Source organism: Protopterus annectens, chromosome 6.part0 (genome assembly GCF_019279795.1).
Source record: "Protopterus annectens isolate FY-2018-M chromosome 6.part0, PAN1.0, whole genome shotgun sequence".
Taxonomy (NCBI): Eukaryota; Metazoa; Chordata; order Ceratodontiformes; family Protopteridae; genus Protopterus; species Protopterus annectens.
Window position 1 is genome coordinate 276,353,452 of NC_056737.1, and position 21,986 is coordinate 276,375,437.

Consider the following 21,986-nt stretch of genomic DNA (forward strand, 5'->3'; position numbering starts at 1 on the left):
CCTACTTTAGATGTGATATTTTGATTTATGCTGTTTGCATTTTGCCCTTATTCTTTCAGAAATTACTATTACATACAGTCTTCAATAGCATGTATACCGTGTTGTGTAATTAGGAAATGTAAAATTTAAACTAAAAAGTCTTGAATATTTACAGTTGTGTAGTTAGGAAATGTAAAATTTAAACTAAAAAGTTGTGAATATTTACAATAGTTTTATTTTAGTAACCAAGATGTTTTGTTAATTTTTTCCTCCATAATGCATGGCTTGTTACATTTTTAGCAGTATATTTATTGACTGATTTTTGTCAAAGTGTTAAAAAGGTACTCTGTGCAGAAATGTGTACTGTGTGGTGTGGGTACTGTGAGAATGGAAGCTACCTTTTAGATATTAGTGTACAAAATCCTGGCTTCACCCCAGTACATGTCCACTCCTGAGCCTCTTTTGTGTACTAAACAGATTCACCTATGATATATGATAGATGTCCTCAAGCCAACACAGCAAATAGTCACTCAACACCCAGCCCCACTGCATACACTGTGACTTGATTGTTACAGCCCACCACTGACCTGTCTGGGAAGGTACAGGTAGTGCTTTCATTCTGTTTTGCATAGCAGTTCTTGCTGTAAGTGCTTGCTGAGATCTTCATTAGTGTCCAGCTGCAATGGTCAATGGAGGTGTAAGGGCTGCAAATACAGTGGCTTATTCCAGAAAAAGATGGTGGTGGCATGTGGTGGTTAGAAAAATTAAAGAGCTCAGGCAGTAAACATATATTATAGCACATGCACACATGGAAGGATTTAGACTCAGGTCTGAGTCTGATGTTTGTGTTCTTATCTCTATACACTGATCTATAGATTTTTAGCTCCAAAGTACATAACATATATGTCGATCTTACAACTAAATTTCATCTTGTTTGGTTTAGAAATATTATAGTAATTAGAATCTTGTGATACCAAATGAATGACAAAAGTAGGTTCTTCTTAAGCCTGCAGCAGCATTACATTTGCTAAAGTGCCATAAATGCATTCAAAGTCAGATTTGAGTGTACCAAAAATTTACATCTGCAGCCTTTATACAATGGTGAATCTTTCACATCTGTCACATCTTCCCTTGTTTTTTTTGCCATATATGCAGTCTGTACATTAATATATATTGCATATTGTTAATAGCATGATAGATTACAAACTTCTCAAAGCACAACAGAATAATGCATGAAATATTTAATGTCATATAAAGACATGTTATAGGTATCATTTTATCTCTCTCTGTCATGCATATAAACTCTTCCACGGATAGCTACAAATAATTTCATAGTTTGAGGTGTTGACCATGTAGTGCTAAAACCCAGCTGTTCTTCTGTTAGTGTGAGCCTTTGTGTCATTTAAATTTTAATACTCCTGCTTGGGATATAAATCCAAAGCTGTATTAAACCCAAGTGTTAATTTTAAGGGTGCTCAGCTGTATGCGGTATTAAGATACCTGATGACATGGACCAAGCTTTTCTTACAAATGATTTGGTTTGCAAGTTTGCAATTTGTTTTTTAGCCAGATCTGGCTTCATATAAATACCATTTCATACAGGTAAGCTATATTTGTGTTAGTTTCCAGTTCCCTAAAAATACTTTTCCCTTCTTGGAAGTAACTGGCCGGTTGTTTCCAGGCTGGTCATGATTTGGACAGTCATTAAAGTTTGTGAGAGTCTGCCCGATACCTCCACTGCCCCTTTGTCCAAAGGAGCCACTACTGTTTTTTGCTGAAACAGTCTGGCCTCTGTAAACCTGAGCTTGGTGTTCACAGAAACCGAATTTGCTCAGCAAAATGAACACATCCCTTCGAAAAGCTTTGGTGAAAATGGCATATAGAAATGGATTTGCACATGAGTTGAGTGGGTAAAACAGAACCAACAGGATTTTTGAATTGGTGACTGTTATCAAAGGTTTGTTTAATATGGCAGAGAGAGCATAAAATGAAATTGGTGCCATGCACATAAAGTCAGTAAAAATTAAAACGGCCATTCTTTTTGCAATTTTAGTGTCTTTGCTTCCAGACTTGTACTGTGGATTCCTGACTGTGATATAGATTTTGATGTAGCAAGCACAGATTATGACAAATGCTATGATATTTAACATTAGAACAAATACGATGTATGCTTGGGCAAGTGGTGCTTTTGTGTCCATGGGAAGGCAGATACTGACTTTTGTATAGCTGCTGACTCCAGCAAGTGGCAAAATAGCCAGCAGAAAACAGAAAACCCAGCCACCAAGCATAATGACAGAAGCATGCCTGAGACGTAGCTTTCTGTCTAGCCGCATGGCAAAAGTGATTGCATACCACCGCTCAAGGGTAATAACTGTGAGAGTATAGACAGAAAGTTCACTGGCAAAAACTGTGAAAAAACCAGCAGCATTGCAGCCAGGCCCTGTCTGCCAGTCTATTGCATGATTGTAATATTCTGATCGTGTGTGTAGGTCTACAGATGCAATCAGCAGCAGATAAATACCCATGCAGAAATCAGCAAAGGCAAGGTTGCACATCAAAAAACGTGGTACAGTCAGCTTGTAATGACTTGTTAACAGAATAAATAAAACAAAAATGTTTCCTAATATGGCCAAAAGGTTCACAAACCAGACTACAATCCTTAAGAATTCATAACCCATAATGTCTTCACATGGATTGAATTCATCTGGTTCTGGTGTACAAGCAATTTCTTCAGCACTGCCACACATGGTGTAATCGTAATGGCTGTCAAATGCTTGAATGTTCTCTTCTTGAGGGTTCTTGAGCTCCTGTCCAAAACCGATTTCCTCATCCCCTTGATCTTCAAAGAATACATAATAGTGGGAGTTTCCATGGACATCTTGGAACTTTGAATTTTCCTCGTATGTTGCTTCAGTATGATCTATATCATCCCCAATATAGTCTTGATAGAAAGGCCCACGAAAGGTACTGACTGCCCTCCTTTCCCGGAAACTGTGAGCTGTAGTCTGATTGCATATCATTGATTCCAGTATCCTGTTAAATTACAAAAACAGGGTGTCAGTATTATATGCAACTGGATTCAGTAAGTAGGTGTGTATGCCAAAAATATGTTAACTTTTATACTTAAAGGGAATTCTTATGTTTGCTTTGAATGCATTTCAAGCAACACAGATGCCCTCTTTAAAAATCTAGGGAAATTCTAGAATCACATTCAACACATCACTGAAGGAAAGTTCCTACCTATTATTGCCTGATGACCACCCTTTAGATGATAACATAGCCATTATGCAGTATTATGTTCAGTGATATCTCAGTTGGTCACCTGATGATCATTTAAACAGTGTTCCATACTACTTTGAAACTAACTAAACTAACTAGCTCCTTCTTGCTATCAACAAAATAAATAGGAAGTAGGTTGTGTGTGATTGTGGCCCTTCAGATTACAAAGGTCTGCATCTTTGATTTTTATAATTATACTCTCCTGCTGAACCTGCAAGCAAACCATTTATTTATTGTATCGATAACCACTATTGCTTTTCCTGAAAACTTAAAAGATGTTAACTTACTTCCAGTACCAAAGACTGGGGGATGTCATCAGAATCAGAGCTATTAGAAACCTTAGTACTTACCTGCTTGGCAACATCTTAGGAACATATAGACTACTTGTATTAGAACACCATGGCTTTATAAAAGGGTACGAACACTGCCACCATCCTGTGCTTTGTAAAGAACTCTATATAGCATGTAATGCCCTATGGTAATTATACTGAAACTGTCTTGCTGAGCAACTTTATCTCTGTAAATCACACCCTTCTAACAGTTAGACTCAGAAATCCTGATAGGGGTGCTGATATCACAAAATTAAAGTGCAATTTCCTTAACGACAAGTACACATTGGTCAATATGGAAAGTTGGCTATCTATTAGATAACTACTAAATTATTGGTGTACTGCAAGCTTTAGTTAAGTCCTTTTATTTTATTTTATTTATGTTTATAAATTCTCAGTCATGTAAGATATACATCTTAACTCTGTTAGTGTGTACAGATTATATGCTCTTACTGCCATGAAGGGGCTCACCTGCCAGCCATCAAGAAATATAACTCACATTTATAATGATATGCAAGTCATACTTCTCAATCTCTTGCACCAAGAAATCTGGACAAATCCAAAAATAATGGGCGGGGGGGGCAAAGGCCCAAAAATAGGGACACATTTTAAATATTCATCTTGTAAACTTGAAATGTTGCTAGAATAAAAGGTTTTGTGTTATCATGTATTTTCTGAAGTATATGAAGTCAGAAACTCAAATATATGTCATTATTTATTGTATTCAGTCCTCACTGATTTGCCAGAAAATTACACATTTTATGAGGAACGGATCAAAAATATCAGGCAAAAATCTGGACATTCAGCAAAAATCTGAGCAGTTGAGGGCTATGATGCAAATAACTCCAGCCCCCCACCCTCTAAGTATTACATTATTAGCCAAAACACCAATTCCATTGTAACACAAAGGACGTTTAAATACTTGTCATCAACTTAGATCTCACTCAGTTATTTAACACCCACATACCAAACTTCAGATCCAAAATAAAAGAATAAAAGCTTGATACAATATTATCAGACACAAATCACTTGAGGATCGCACTGGTCTAGTCCTACATTTTCCAGTACACAGCGAAATTATAGGCTGACAGTTGTAGCCGTTCCCACAACATACAGTGCAGAATGACTGCAGACTGTACAGAACCATATGGTTAAATATGTACACTTGTCAACTAACGCATCTTTATGCCACCACTGATTGAGCAAAATGTTTGGTCATTACTTACAAAGCCCAGTTTCTACTCTGTTCACTCTAATTCAGATACCTCTGCAAGGATGCTGCCTTTCACTAGGCAACAGGCTCAATTTTTATGAAAAAAAGTTCCTATATTATTTTCCTCTTGAGACTTACAGAGTTCCCCTAACCAGACACAAGCTAGTGTCAGGTGAGAAGATATTCCTACTAGTAAATCCCTGTATGTACAAATGGCTTTCTGCACCCTTTCAGAAGTGCACCAAAAAATGTAATATCTTATTCTCTGCACTATGTAGCTGATTTCTTTCTTTCTTTATTTCTGATGTTTTCAGTCCTTTTCCATGATCTAACTCACAAGGCAGTGTCTCTATAATTTATACTGCTAACCAATTTATTTATTTATGTTGAATTTGCTCACCATCTAGTCTGGCTTGAAGGCCCAACCCTAGCTGTTTAGATATAGAACTTGGATATAACATGAATTTCATCTGATAAATGATTGACTATCATGGGATCTGGTGCAGGTGGGCGTAGCTAGCACTTCTGCACCCTGCACACTGATATATTCTGTAAAACTGGCACCATGCTTTGCCTCCTTGGTGACTATGCACAGTACTCATAGGTTCATAAGTTCACAAGTTACTACTAAGCTAACTGCCCTTGTGGGCCATTTTCAGCCTAGCCAATTACCCCATGTGTGAATCAAACTCAGAAATATATGCCAGGCTATTGTACTGCATGTTTTGTATGCCAGTTATGCTCTCTAAATGGCAGCAGTTTGTATTTATTACCTCCACACATTGTAATTGGTTTTACTCTAAAGTGTACAGCCTGGATATGTAACATGTGTATACCTTATGATGTATTTTGCTCTCACTTTATTTTATTTTATTTTTTTTTATTTTACTATTGTTATTCTTTTCAATGTGGTTTATTTGCATAAATAAAAATAAAAAAGCAACAACTCATTAATAGTATGGTTTCTAAAATCATACTAACGTGATTAGCTCACTGGTAGCCTTTGCCATTATAAAATCAACTTTGTGAGTGGGTAAAAGTGCCACTGAAAACTTGTATCCACACCCAAAGACATATTATTAAACATAGCATGTTTTTTAAAGTGACACGGCTACACATGCAGTAATGGAAAAAATGTAACCATAACAACATTTCCATTATTATTTTTCTTGTACTATACATACGTCTTCTTAACAATTTTTATTCACTCTAACATTACATAATTTGCTCAGTTCCTGCCATTCCTTAAATTTCACTCCTCCTGACCTTTATTCTACATGTATTGTTCCCACAAATTGCATTTATTTCTATGTAATTTGTTCTTTCCCTTATCTGATGATCCCACCTTTACAAATTCAGCTGCTGTTAGTTACAAAGAAATATTGTTGAAATCTAATTTGATGATATGGCTAAGCTAAAGTGTATTTCTGAACATTTCTGCATTTAACAGTACTAGATCAGCCAGCTTGTTACATGACACTTTTTTATATTTATACGCAGTGAAGTATTTCAGACCATTATTACCTGGAAATAATAGAAAATTATGAACAGTGATTAGTAACTCTCCAACAGTCACTTGTTGAAAAATGTCAACAGATCATAATAATGGTCACAGCATTTTGTCTTCATTCATGCAAGAAGGCAGCATAATCAACCCTTCATACATCATATATACGGCGATATTGTAGTTGAGGGCCTCACCAGATGCATAGTAGCAAGCCCCGCCCAAAACCCACCCCCCTGAAATGTCATTCATGAATATGCATCCCCTCCGAATGTACAACTGAAGAAAAAGTGCACTGACATTGTAATATGACAGTAAATATAACAGTAAACTGTTTACCAACATCTGTAATTGACAAGTTTTATTGCACTAATAATATATACTATAATCAGCAAAGAAACAAAACCGTCAAAACGCATGTCATTAGGCTTTTTACTGTGTAGCATTATAGTTCTCTTTCTCAGAGTCAGAATGCGATGGTTCACTGTCCCAATTAATGTCCAAACAGACTCTTTTTTTTTTTTTTTTTTTTTTGGTGCAGGTGTCACAGCCGACTCTCCCTCAGTATCATTGGCAGGACTTTTTACTAAGAACAGCTTTCCTGGGCAATACTGTATTAACCGTTTATGTACATTTAATATTTTCACATCATGTATGCACGAGCAAATTAAATATACAGACCGGGTAGTCACTCAATTTGCGACATGCCCACTTCTGCGCGAAACGAACTGGTGAGGCCCTCAACTGCAATATCGCCATATATAATTGAAAGAGTTCATGATAGGAATTGCATTACATACCTGTGGTGACAAGAAAAGTAAAGTTGTATTTGAAGTCTGCCCTGTTTGTGTAACCTTCTGTTGCTTCCCCTTTGCCTGCCCCTTTTCTTGCTCACCATCCATCATAGACATTTTCTGGTCTTACAGTCTACTATCCTGTCATGCAAACTGTTACATTTTTCCTTGAAAAAGTTATTTCTTACCTGTGGATTGAATGTTGTTCCTGTAATATGGTAGTGTTGCCCCCTGCTCTCATCTCTGTCTTTCTACTTGAACTGTGTGTGACTGCCTTCAGTATCATGTGCATCCATATCACTTCACCCTGTGTCCTCTTTTGTCATACCCATTGTCTTCCATTTTATTTTTAACTAGCTAGCTTGATGTTCTTAGGACCATAGGATCATAGGAGATTACTCAGCTATCAATCCGGAGGTCATTTTAAGCCTAGCAGTTTCATCCCAATGTAATACCATGAAAATGCTAGTCAATACCTATGATTGCATTTAGTGATGACTGTCCATGTCCAGGAGGTTTGGGGACCCTATCCCTTGTAAGAATTTATGTTGCCCCATCCACTCGTCCAGGTTCCTCTTGAACAGTGTCATAGAGGTGCTCTGTTTCACATGAATTGGTAGCCTGTTCCAAAGACGTGGCAGTCACTGGGAGATAAATATGTCCCTCCAGCATATCCTATTTAAGTCACAGGCCATAGTTAGGTCCCTGGAACAGCCCTAGACCTGTCTGATTTACTGATATGCAGCAAGTTCATTAGGTTTGGGTCTTGCATTGCTCTGTAGGCCAGGCATATGTCTCTCCTAAGAAGTCTATACAACACGCAGTATAGTGACAGGGACTTTAGTCAGTCTGTGTAAGGCACATGCTGGAGCCCCTTGATCTTCTTTATTAGAAACCTTTGAGGTCTCTCCAGCTGCTGTAGGTCTTTTGTACGGCACATGCTGAATGGAACATTATAATAAATTATGGGCCAGATTAGTGCCAAGTTTAGAGGGGTTATAACCTCATTTTCTCTTGAGGCGATGGCTTTACTAATCAAGTGTGTTATGTAGAAAGCCTTCCTTACTACAGTAGACACATGGTGGTCGAAGTTAAGGCTCCAGTCAACTTGTGATTCTAGGATCCTTACCACTTCGTGAATACTTAGGGCATTGTTGTTGATTTGATAGTGTGAAGGGACATTGTTTATGCTGAAGGGAATGATGATGCATTTCTTTGCATTCAGTTTGAGACCATGACTAATACACCAGTCGCTGGTATGCGTAAGACCCTCCTGGAGTATATTGACATCATTTGGGGATTCAATGATTGCACTTAGTTTGCAGACATCTGCAAACTTGGTCAGCCACAACCCCATAGTTTTTACCTGAACTTCTGAGAAGTATTTACCAAAGAGTAGGGGGCCCAACACTGACCTCTATGGCATCCCGCTGGTAACAGGTCTGTGCTGTGCTTATCTTGGTAGAGACACCAAAACAGAAAACAGTACTTCACCTGTGGACTAAGCAGGTATATACAGAAGGCTAATATAACATCTTTATTACTGGAGTCTGTTTTCTTAAGCATACTGTCCAGCATCTTTATGGCCTTGGCTTTAGCATTCTACAATTACACCTAGTGGTTAATTTCTGCTCTTAACTATAAAAAGAAGACCTTTTTCCTGGTTTAAGCATTTAGATTCACTCCTCTCACTTGGTGTTTCATTTTGGGATTATTAAAATCACTTTTATATTACATGATCGAACAGTGAAATGTTCAAACACGTAATAATCTTCCCCTAAATGTCAAAATGCCGTAATGTTGAACGGCAAAAAAACAAAACATAAAAACACCCAAACAAACCATAAAAATACTCTAAGCAGGGGGGGCAAGACCCCATGCACCCCCCAAACCCCCACTACTTAAATATACCAACTCCAAGATTGCACTACAGTGCAGGCAGTGGAAAACTTCCAAGTCCACACTGTACGGAGATCTCCAATAAAACGTTCGACATTCCGACGGTTCGACATTTAGGGGTCGATCATTGCGTGTTCGAACATTTCACTGTTCGATCACATAATATAGTCCCTTAAAATCTAGGTGAATTACCTTACACATTCCATGTAATGTCTATACAAAGATATCAAGGAGCACTGATTTCAAGACTAAGCCCTGTGATTTCACTAACCATTTCCTTTTCCCTTTAAATGGTCTCCTAACAATGACTATGTGTGTCTTTTCACAATCCACCCTTCTACTTGTTTAGTCAAATTCTCTTCCACTTCAAGTCCCTTCAGATTATTTATCAGTCTTCTGTGAGACAGAGAGAGAGAGAGAGAGAGAGAGAGAGAGAGGCATCATAAAGATTTACTGAAGCCAGGGTATAATACACTGACCATATTTCCTTAGTAAATTCCAGGGCAGTCCAGGTGTACTGTTGAATTAGGTTAGAGTGCCCCATTTGGAGCAGCATGAAAAAAATAGTCTCTAAAACCAAGAGAAGTACATCCACCGTAATTTATTGCTTTAATCTCCACTTCCAAAAACGAGACAGCTGACCATTCCAGTGTAATATTATCAAGCTGATGAATTTTAAAACAGTGCCTATTATTAGGTAAGTGAAGATATGATCTGCATATAATATGACTGTACATTGTCTTATCTCCCTGTAAGGAACAGTTATACTATTGGCAATGCTTTCTAGCAATACAGTTTTCAAATATCAACTCTAGTTTTATATTTTGTTTGTGGAAAATGATAATTTTTGAAGTATCTCTTTCTGAACATCATCCTTGAAAATAAATATTACGGTATAATAGTTTATTTCTTTGTTTGTTGATTTATTTATTTGTTATTTTAAACAGCTGTATGGATAGTCCCTCCATTTTCAGCTGCATTTCATGCTCAAAGACGCACATATAATACAATATTTGAAGAAGTGAAGGCATATGTAGTGATCTGCAGTGAAAAATCTACACATTTATAAGTATCTTATTCCCAGGCGTACAGGGCCAGAGTTGAAGTGAACCTATTTATTGCAAGAACAGCTTGATTTGTGTTTCGTGGGGGACAGATGTGTCTATCAAATTTCATATTTACAGAAAGAGATAGACATTGTCCCAGGTGCAACAGTCTATCGGGATATTTTAAAGCAGCAGCTTGGGCTGTAACAAGTAGCCACCTTGCTCTTTTCATGTGTTGGTCGTGATGTTCTCTTTTTACACCAAAGGAAAATAAACTGACCAATGTTACTGACATCAGTTTAGAAAAGGCTGATATTGCAATGAAAAGATAAGTGGTAGTGAGTATTCAAGTCTACAACAAATGCATTCACATCTTTTATTGCACTTGCCTCAGGTGTTAGGTCTCTTAGGTAGTTTGTAGTAAACTTTCAATTGTTTGAAGACAACAGTTTACAAGAGTTTCCATATGATCCTTGAAAGAAATTTTGGGATTAAGTCATAAAACAAGATATTTGTAGATGAAAAACGTGTACAATCTGGGTATTAGAAGCCTGAGTAATTAGAATATATAGCATCTTTTGCCAGGTGCCAAACAGCACTGATGTTGTCTTGTAGGGGTTTCAGATATTTTTTAAATATATAACCAGGAGTAAACCAGATTAGCTATTCCAGTTCCATAGGCCTATATGCACTAATGCAGAAGCTTCAGCTTCTTTAAAAATAATCAGATCTTCTGCATACAGAGTTAATTGTAAGTTTGAAAAAGTTAGCACAACCTCATTAATGATAAAGGAGCACAGCAGTAAAACTGAATCTTGAGGTACCAGAGATGCCAGTTTTCTATGACCAGTGTGCTATTCTCTCCATCTAATGTTGAAAGTATGGCCTCTTGTAGGTAGGTGGAAAAACAGCAACAAAATCATTCTGCAAAGTGTCACTTTATGATAAGGCTAGCATGGCATAGTGCACTGGTTCAAGCTCCATATCTAAATCAATAGATATTGTACTAACTTTCCATCTTTGTGCATGGATGTGATGTTGCATATAGAAATCAGTGTAGTGTAGTGTAGCTATTTTTATATCCCTGCTGAGCATAGGTGAGTAAGCCATATTTTGAGCAGTGCTGCAGGACCCATTTGTAGATCCCTATCTCTAGACTTTTTGCAGTAGGCTTTAAATTACAAACTCGGTAACAATTGCATGAGGTGAGATCAGAGGCAGGCTGCCTTGCACAGGGTGAGGTCAGAGGCAAAACACCTTCCTTAGGATGAGGTCAGAACCAAGACACTTTGCTTGAGATGAAGTGAGATGCAGGTCACCTTTCATGGGATAAGATCAGAGATAGGCCAATTTGCATAGGGAGAGATCAGAGGCAGGGCAGCTTGCATGCAATGAGTTCAGAGGAAGTTCACCTTGCATGAAGGATGGTCACAGGCAGTCTGCCTTGTATGTTATAAAGCCAGAAGTAGGTAACCTTTCATGGGAAAAGATCAAAGGTAAACCACCATGCATGATGTAAGGTTCGAGTCAGGCTGGCTTGCATGGGTTAAGATGAGAGGCAGACTGCCTTGTGAGGCAGGCTGTCTTGCACTGGGTGAGGTCAGAAAGAAGCGATCACCTTGCATGAGACCTTTTTTTTTTTGCTTCAGTTTTTGGCTCCCCTCATTGCCTGCAGAACAACTGATCTACCATCACGATTGCACTCATAGAATCTCTATAAGGTGAGAGACAGTTGTGTTAGCTATCAACCCCGGCTTTTACTGGGAATTTCTTGCTGTAAGCCCTACCCCCATGCATACATCTCTGCAGATTCCCCAGGGCTAGGCATGTGGTGAACAGAGTGGGGTGTTTCATTTGCTCACAAAAGAACTTAACCTCTGAATGGCCCTGCCTCATTTTAATCAGATGTAGCCCAGAAGATCCACTGGAAATACACTGATCTGCTTCCCAAGACATGTAATTTACTCCCATCTCCCTGGAAGAGGCAAGGAGGCTTACCCTCATCACCCCTCCCTCCCTTCCCAACCAGCTCCTTCAGGTCCTTAGCTCCTACTCAAACACAGACAATTGGGTCATAATCAGGGCTACCGCATTGGAGCTAGCTGAAAGTCTCATGTTTTTTTCCTCACATTCTTGCCAGTTTCTGTGCATACCACAAGCACGTTTTGTTGAGTAGATGTCAACATCATGTAACAAGGTTGTGCTCTTCCCTTCCTTTTGAAGTACTATGTAGGCAAATGCATCATTTTTAACAATTAAACATTTCACCATCCTCTCGGGTATTTCAGATTTTCAGGTGACATTCTTGTTTCCCTTTCCTTGCATGTCTGTTTTGTTGCTGATTTTAGAATCACCCATACAAAGTAAAGTCTTCTCTTTCAGCAGAGGACCAGAATAGCAGTAATTAAAGAGGTAAATTCCTGATCTGCTTTAGTTAATTTTGTTGTAGTTCTCCTAACCTATCTAGCATACTGACTGGGCTTAACTGTGACTATTGTGCAAAGTCTTACTGAAATCTTTTTAAACTCTGTCTACCACTGCACCAGATCTTCCATCTTAGAAATAAGGCTTGTTTGACATGATCTCCACAATCTGATCATATGCTACTGCAGGGCTTGTAAGCTGTAAACTTGTGGCAGCTCACATCTTTTCCTTCAGTTGTGATTCCATGAACTTTCTCCATTTGCAAACTGTTTTCTAACCTAGTGTTGAATAACAGACTCTTGCTTGCAATGATTTTGGAACACATTCATCCACTTAATCCCTTCTGAAGTATTTATGTTTCCTGAAACTGTTACATCATACTGTCAAATTTTCTCACCTTCTTAATGTCATCTGACATTACATTTCATATTTGTGTTATCAGAGAGACAAATTGTCAAAGTATTCTACCCTTACTTGTGTAGCTAATATCTTTCAACTGCCTTTTTTCTGCCCTTCTCATATTTACCACTCGTCCTAGGCCTTGAATTGCAGGAGTCTGTGCTCTTCCATTCCTTTATTGTTTCATGCAATATATTCCATGTGTTCCCTACTCCTTCTGTGAGAAAAAGTGCTTTGTCATGTCCAGGCTGAATTTTGTACATTTGATCTGGTAGGCAAATCCCACCTCCCTCCTGTGTATTTTCTGTTCAGCTGTGTACTATCACACTCTCCTTCAACTGTCCTGTACACCTAATATGATGACTCCTCTATTCAACTATCCTCAGTTAAGAATAGATTTAGCTCTCATAACCTCTTCTCATACCCTGCCTCTGACATTTGGCCTTATTATTTACTTTTTAGCCTGGTAGCCTTTCTGTGTAACTTCTAGAAGATAGCTTGATATTTTTATACCTGAACAGTCACCAAAACCTGACAGAGTTCTCCAGCTGTGCCCTGATCAGAGAACTATACAGGGTTACTATAACTTCTGTTTTCCAGTAGTCTGTTCTCCTATGGATACATTCCAGGATCATACTGGCCCTGACCACAGCTATCTAAGTTTGTATGGAGTGTTTCATTCCTGCTCTTGTCTTTTTCTAATCTGGTTTTAAGATCAGTCCTCTCAGTTGGTATTCTGTTTTGGAATTATTATACCTTAGTTGATGGACTCTCCTCTCTGTTGTGCATTAAACCCTAGATGTTACTTCTCAGTCCACTCTGACAGTTTCCTTTTATGTTCAGGATTTTGATCACAGTTGTAGTAGCTTCAGCTATATTATACGGGTTATAATGTGCTAAGGAAATAACAGTCAGCTAAGGATATAACAGCCAGAGAGCCAGCTTCCAAAGCTTCAAGGCCACCTTCCATGCACCCAAACCATTAGTCAGCTCGAGCCGAGCTGAAAAAAAAAATGTTTGGGTGCCGAGCATTTCAGAGCTTACCAGACACTGAAGAGCACTCTTCTTGTGAGCTTTTGAGGGTCAAGAATCAGCTAATGATGTCCCTTGATAAGCAGATATGATCCCTTTGGACAAAAAAAAAACTTGCACTTTTTAATGTTATGACTGAAAGTCAACTTTTTCTGTAAAATTAATTATTTTATGCTATGAAAAATTGTTTTTACAGACTGTCAAGTGGCTTTTAGTAATTTTTAACACCTTTATTAAATTATCACTTAAGACACAGACAGACATGCATTTATGTAAAAGAAAAACAAACACATTAACTTGTTCTGGATTACGTAAATTTTTCTGTATAACTGTCATCAGTCCAAAATTACATCAATTGCCCAATTTCTGCTTTCCCTTAAACATCACTCCTCCTACAGAACATTATTCTACATGTATCGTTTCCACAATTTCCATTTATTTCTATGTTATTTATCCTCCACCCTTTTCTAATGATCCCACTTCCATTTGTTTCCATGTTACGATATTCAATAGGTCAAATGCAGTTGATTTACACTTTGATTTCCATTTTTTAGTGATTTTTTTTAGCAGCCACTAGAAGGCCTTACTATGTGTAGTCATTTCAGATCCTGTGTTCCAACTCTAAAGAATCACTTCCTTACTTACATCCATTTTATCACGTGTAGGGAATTTTTAAAGTCTGCCAACTTATTACACTCCCAAAACATATATTCCTAGTTACATATTTCTTCCATATCATACTTCCAGTGTTTGCCATTTACTTGAGGAAAATGTTTTTGGAATCTGTTTGGGGCATAAAAATACCTGCGCAAAAATTCTAAATTGTCTAGACTTTGTTGCGCACTTGGGAGCCACACATATGTCCTCCCATTGTTACCTTGTAAATGGCTTATCCAGTCTCTCTATCCAAGCCTTTCTAACCTCCTCTGATTGATTCCTATATTATTGTGCAATATTTTATATGCCCTACTAATTATCCCTTTTTTAATAACAGCTTCTGTTCTAGATTTAACTAAAATCTCTACCAGAGCAGAACTTTCACGTAGGATTCCCCTATCCTTTTCTGTCTGCCTGTACTCTTATATCAATCTCTGGTAGAGAAGTTAGTCTCTAGCCTGCAGGCCAGTTGCCTTCTTGGCCTCTTCCCATTCTATTACCTCTCCATCTCTAGTTATTTGCTCCTAATACCTTTGTTCCTTTGCCAGTTTTCTCTCATACATCCCAGCCCCCTCTTGCCTATTGTCTCTATCCCTAATTGCACTCATGTGTGTTGGTTTAGTTCTTAGACTACTTTCTGCTACCATATGAATATAATATTCCATATGGCTGTTGTTATTCTCCTTAAGGATGTGGATCCAAAATTCTACTCTTCCCTTATTTCTTGAATTTTCCTCTGTTTCATCATCACTTTCCACTTTGAATTATAGCTTTCTGCTTGTGTTATGTATATGAGCATTAGCTGTGTAGCTCTAAAATATGTCTTCAGTAGTCTTAAACCACCTTGTTGTGTTGGAAGGATCAACTTATCCCACTTGATCTTTGCTCTTTTCCCCTCCAAGAATAAATTCCTTCAACTCTTTAATAATTATTGTCCACAACTTCTCCTCTGATTGATAAAAATATGCCCGACCTGTATATAAAAGAGACTAAAAGCATTTTCACTGCTTGTATCTTGCTATCCATATCCATAAACAAGAGATTACAGATTCCCAGTTTATGTATTATTTTTTTTTGTTTAGTCTCTTACCACATATCCTTAGCTGCCTTAAATAACATTACTAACACTGTTCATGTGTGGATACATAATTTACAGGTATAATCTTTGTTTTATCTTCATTGATTTTCAATCCTGAAAAGACTTGAAACTGTCCCAAAATGTTCCACAATACCGAGATGTCATTGGGCCGGATTCACGAAGGCTTGCACGGAGTCCAAGAGTAGAGTAAGACTCCATGCAGCCAACATGTCCGCCGAGTGATCCAGGAAGAGCCAGTAGGGGCGTGTAACAGAGCTCCTTAATCTAGTCCTACACGAACAGGGCTTGGATATGCAAATTACCTCAATTGCAGGCGAAAGCTATGCAAATGAGGTAAATTTGCGACCCAGGAAACCCAAACCTGACCGAGTAGGAGTAGTGCTATTTGCAGAAATGTACTCAGTTGATAACTGAGTACGGTTCTGCAAATAGCAAAACGGAGCCATGACAGCTGCAAAAAAAGCATGCATTTTTTACAGGAGGAAACATGCCAATGGCCAAAAATACGGCCATTGGCAATGGGAAGTGATTCAAAATAGAAATAAAATAACTTTTTTTTTTAATCCTGCTCTCCGGGGTTTAACCGTACCACAGCGCTGTGCCCTAAAAAACAGAAAATTAATAATTAAGATCCACAAATGTGGATTGTGTAGCAAAAATGAATTTACAATGCAAGTGAATGGTGGGATGAAGACAACATGGCCGCTGAGTAGAGGTTGCTAAGGGGGGAAGCCAGTCTGAGAGATGTAACCAAGCATTAGTAGGCAATCCTATGCAAATGAGAGTTAGGATAGTGAATCGCAAGTTTACATAGGAAATGAGCACAGTCAGTGGAATGTAAGTGTAAGATAAGGGGAGTAACAGAGTAGAAGATAGGTGACATCACGAGGGGGGTATGTATGAAAGGAGTGAAGCTCATTGGAGCAAAGTGTCATGTGTCAACCAACAATTACATATTATTGAAAGAGGTGTGTCAACAGACAGGCCAGGTAAAGTCAAGAAATGGAAGGTGTATGCTGTGGATAACACCAAAGTTTCTTGCTGAGAGTGCATGCGTGTGTGTGTGCGCCAGTAAACCCGAGTAAGACAGTGTGCACGCGTGGAAGCATGTGTGCATGCGTGTAAGCTTGAGTAAGCATATGTAAGGCTATGTAAACAGTTGTAAGCACGTTTGCGCCAGTGTGCGCACATTTTAACAAGAATAAACAGGTTTTAGTCCATGAAAGCATGTGTGTGCGCGTGTTAGCTGCTGTGCATGTGTTTGCGCAGGAAACAGAAAGGAAAAAGGAAGCACACCAAATAGTAGGGAGGTTACCAGGGAGTACTAACAGAGCTAGCAGGTGAAAACAATCAGAATCAGGCAATTACCAGGCAGAACACTAGCCCAGCCCAGCACTTAAAACATTGCAAACAACAGTTCATTATGTTTCTCTCAAGAGACACTGCAACACTGCAGTAAGCTAATAGCAGTGAAAACTGAAAAAGCTGTACTGAGGCAAAAAATGTTAGGGGCTGCCATTGCTGTTATAAGGCGACATATGCAACATGCTGGGGGTGGTGATGATGCAAATGCTGCTGGACAACCCACAGTGAGGAGACGGAGAAGAGTGTACAGGCCCAGGGTAACCTACCAGGGGCTACATGAGCTGGAGATAGTGGAGCATTATAGAGTGGACAGAGACCTCTTGCAGCAAATTGTTGAGCTGTGCAGGCCACGCCTCACACACAGAACCAACAGAGGGGAACCCATCCCAGTGGAAACTAAGGTATGTGTTGGCCTAAGAATATTAGCAACAGGTACCTTCCAGACACCAACTGGTGATACAATGGGAATATCATAGGCATCAGCATCCAGGGTACTGCACCAGTTCCTGGATGCCATGTCAGCACATGTCGGTGATCATGTATACTTCCCCAATTCCCGTGAGGTATTGGCCAGCAATATGCGTCTCTTCCAGCAAATAGCGGAATACCCTGAGGTAGTGGGTCCAATAGACTGCATGCACATATGCATCAAAGCACCAGCCGGTGAGCAGAGTAGGGTCTACTTCAACCGCAAGGGCTTCCCCTCTATCAACTACCAGGTCGTGTGTGACTCCCAGGGCATAATACTGAATGTGTTTGCTGGCTGCCCTGGAAGCTACCATGATTCCCATATCTGGCATCTGACGCAGATGTACCAGACATTTGCCAATGGGGACATCCCACATGGACACCTAGTGGGGGATGCTGGCTATGCACTGGAGCCGTGGCTGATGCCACCCATCAGAAACGCACACACACCTGAACAGGAATGCCATAATGAGGCAAACGCACAAACACAAAATGTAATTGAGCGTGTGTTTGGGCTGCTCAAGTCACAGTTCCTGTGCCTGGACACATCTGGTGGAGCCTTGCAGTACTCACCAACTACATGTACCCAAATTGTCATGGTATGTGCTATGCTACATAATATGATCCTACGAAAACAGCTGCAGCAGGACCAGCATAGGCCTGGGCTAAACAGCCCCCCACCATTGCCAGGGCCATCACAGGCAGAGCATGACTCAGAGGAGGAACAACCTGAGCCTGCCCCAGTAGGTAGAAGGAGGCATGCCCAGTATGCTTTGGCCTTGGCAAAGAGGCAACACATAGCACATATACTGGCTCAGTAGGAACTCTGGAAATGATACCTCTCTCTGACCCGCACATATAGTAAAAGGGATGCCTACATTGACACTACCTGCAGTCAAACATGTATAGGGAGTGTAGTATGTGCATCCGACATAGGCCGCCCTGCATCAACACCTGAGGCATGATTGCCATGTGTTAAGCAATATAAAGCAGTGCTAAACAGCATTTACCACTATGTAGTATATGTAAACCAAATCGCACACACCAACTAGTACAAATGTGGTCAATGTTGAGTAATATTGGCTAACATCCAGCAATAATGGTTAATATTGAGCAATGTTGGACAAGCTGGGTCTAAGTAAGGCATAGCTGAACAAAAGCCAACATGCTCATAGTTGCTCTACTGGCCCTTAAGCAGTCTGGTCTGCTCAGTATGAAAATATAAGCGGTGATGGTCCTCGAACCCAGGATACTGTGCACTATAGTCATAGTACTAAACCACTAAACCATGACAGTATTGCAGTGGTTAACCTGTATGAAGAAATGTTGATAAGTCTATGCAAAGTATTCCATGGAAACCCTGCAGGCACAGCATAATCCCTGTCGAGTTATGACACAAAGGTGAGTCCTGCAGTAAGAATAGAACCTGACTTTCAACACACACAGTACAAATGTTAATATTGGACATGTACACATACATCAACAAATGTAGTGGACCTCAGATAGCAACATACAGAAAGGTCACACTGGGCATGCTCACACACTTGAATACATGAGACAAATGTCAGGCAACAGAACACCAACAGTCTGAACTGGGCATGCTCACACACTTAGACCATGTTGGAGTACAGCAGTGGGCCACACATATCTGGCAGTTGCTTGTGTTAACCCAAGAACCTCTCACTATCCAGCAATCTGCCCTGTGCACACACTTATATGACAAAAGACACATATATAATATAGTGGAACCCTGTCATAATCATATATGTTCCGCAGATACCTAAGCGGTTCATAGAAAGTGGGAAAGCAAAGATGATAAAAACCTGCAAACAGTATCAGCAATAAACATTCTGCATCATGAACATTGTCATACGTTCAGAGGTTGATACTAGGCTATCTGCCCTAGGGCATGTTCAAGCATAGCCAGAGTGTGTTTGGCTGCTGCAACCCAGTCAAATCAGAACACTGTGCCCATGAATAGTAGGTCACACAAGATAGCCCATGTACGTTTAGTGTATTGCGCCTCTGTCTAGCAGGGACCCAGAAGATATCCCATGGGTACACATACGATCACCCATCCACTTGTCAAGATGTCACCTGTAGGTGGTCAGTGGGTAGCTCTGCTTATGCAAAACTGGGACTACACTCTGCAGTGAGTGGAGCCTTATGGATAATAATCTGTCCCCCCCAGCATGTCCTATCAACATCTGTGCTGAGGTATATGTCCTTGGAGTGTGTAGCTCCAAGGGGGTTGGATATCCTGAGGGGGAGCATGTCCTTTAATTCTGGGTCAGATATTGCCTTAAACTACAGGCACACAACACATCTGTGTAGGTGGTAAGTGACTGAGTAGAGCTAGAGTTACTGTATCTGAACTGTGCAGGGCATCCGTGTGAGTCCCTACATCTGCTTGATGAGTAACATTTGTGGCCATTACAGTTGCTGCAGGTGGCGGGTAAGGTACAACTCGAATATGGCATAGTAACCAAGCATGGTTGTGATGAGCATAGGCGCACAATGACCACACGTGATCAACATGTGAAACATGTGGGATATGGTGGACTATGTAGAAGTACTGTTTAACCACTTTGGCAATGTGATTGTCAAAGGCGAGAGTATGAACAGGCCGTGTCCCCAAACCCATAACAACTACTACCGTATGTAATGGATTACTACTTATGTGGTAATGTGTGGGCATGTTGTCATTCTCAAAGGGGATGACTATGCAACTAATGGCATGTAGCCATAGGCCATGGCTCAGGCACCAGTCATCCTATCTCTGTGAGACCCTGAATGAGTATGCATGTGCCAGCTGGAGAGTTGATTATGGCACCCAGTTTGCAGTCATCTGCGAACATGGGCAGCCATATCCCTCCTGTGATTGCCTGTACATCACACAAATATATACTGAACAAGAGAGGTCCCAGGACTGAGCCTTGTGGGATGCCATGTGTAACTGGTGTATAGTCAGACATGGCACCTGCAACACTGAGCATGTGGGTGCTATCCCTGATCCAGGTATCAATCCATCGTGTGGGATATGTGTCAATATTGATGCTGGTGAGCCTATGCATAATGGCCATGTGGGGTATTGTTTTGAAGGATTGTGCAAGGTCCAGGCAGGCTGTGTGGACAACCGTCCCAACACTGATGGACCTGGTAACTGTTTAAAGAATACAAACAGGTCCAACAGGCAAGATCTGCCACAACAATGCTGTAATGTGTAGGACCCAGTGTCTGTAGGTTTCACATGTCTATGTGCATGAGTCCCATTACAATATGCTTCATAGCTTTGCAGAACAGGCTAGTTAGCCCTACAGGCCAATATTGTATGTGGTCTGTTATGGCAGTATTCAGTGGAGCGGGACCACTATCACTGTACACCATTCCATGGGTACGAATCCTGCAGTAACCCTGATATCGAACAGTGACATAATGTGAGGGTTACGCCTGTCATGAAGGCCATGTACAACACAGGCCAGGACACTGTCTGGTCCCATTGATGCTGTGTTGTCCGCTGTGGGGAGGGCAGCACTCACCTGTTTATTCGTGATGTCAGGGAGGTTACACTCTGCTGAGATGGACAGTACCTCCTTGGGGGGGATGGGGGGAGACATCTGCATTGAACCTACTTGTCAGGATGTTGGCGATGTCTGTGGGTTCAGGGTATATTCAGTCAGTATGCAGTAACACACAGCATATCAGTGAGTGTCCATCCAGGTACCTGAATTAACTGAAGAAGGCCTTGTGTGTGTCCAATGTGTCTGGTGCAATTGTCCATTAGAAGCAGCCCTGACATAAATACATGAGTGATTGTAGCTGCCTGCTAGTACAGATCACAGATGCCTTCCCTGTCTGGGATTGTGCTCTATCATGTAGTAGCTTCCTCCTGTTGTTGTATAGCGTATTAATGGCTGGGGTCCACCAGACAGGTCCCCTGCCATTGGAGTAGTGAGTCCAGGTGTTCCATTGGAGTAGTGAGTCCAGGTGTTAGTTTGGATAGCATGATCCATGCAGTCCACTAGATGTCCATAGACTGGGTATGTAAAGGATTCAGCAGTCTGAGCCTTACTTACCACTGACCCAGGGTCTCTGAAGGATACCACCGTGGTATGGAGACGTGTGACGTTTGCTTTTGGGAAGTTCACCAAGATTACCCAGGATGGGTGTGGGGACGGGATATGGATGTCCAGTGAGATAAAGTATGTTCTGTGTTACCAATGAGGGGTATATCGCAGGTGTGGAACATAGAGTCCCCATGTTGGTGATGATCATGTCCAATATGTTGTCCCATCTTGTGGGTGCGGTGACCGGTTGTGCCATAGCATATGAGTTTACAAATTGCAGCAACTGTTGGGTGAGGGTGTTGGGGCCTGAGTACTATCCCCAGTCAATGTGTGTGGAGGTATATGTATCTGTGATGTATATGGATACTCCCCCTATTTGTGTTGGCCATTCCACGTTATGTGGTCAGAAAGCATGGTACGAAATATAACCTG

At 40.3% G+C, this 21,986-nt stretch overlaps 1 protein-coding gene across 2 annotated transcripts in view; it reads right to left on the reverse strand.

Moving 5' to 3' along the window:
* Positions 1 to 1,205: 1,205 nt before the first annotated feature.
* TSHR (thyroid stimulating hormone receptor) overlaps positions 1,206 to 21,986 on the reverse strand; it is a 1,235,241-nt gene continuing 1,214,460 nt past the window's right edge. For both annotated transcript variants that reach the window (XM_044074034.1, XM_044074033.1), the window contains one exon: positions 1,206 to 3,012. In XM_044074034.1, coding sequence (XP_043929969.1) covers positions 1,587 to 3,012 — 1,426 coding nt within the window. In that variant the 3' untranslated portion in view covers positions 1,206 to 1,586. The remainder of the gene's footprint in view (positions 3,013 to 21,986) is intronic.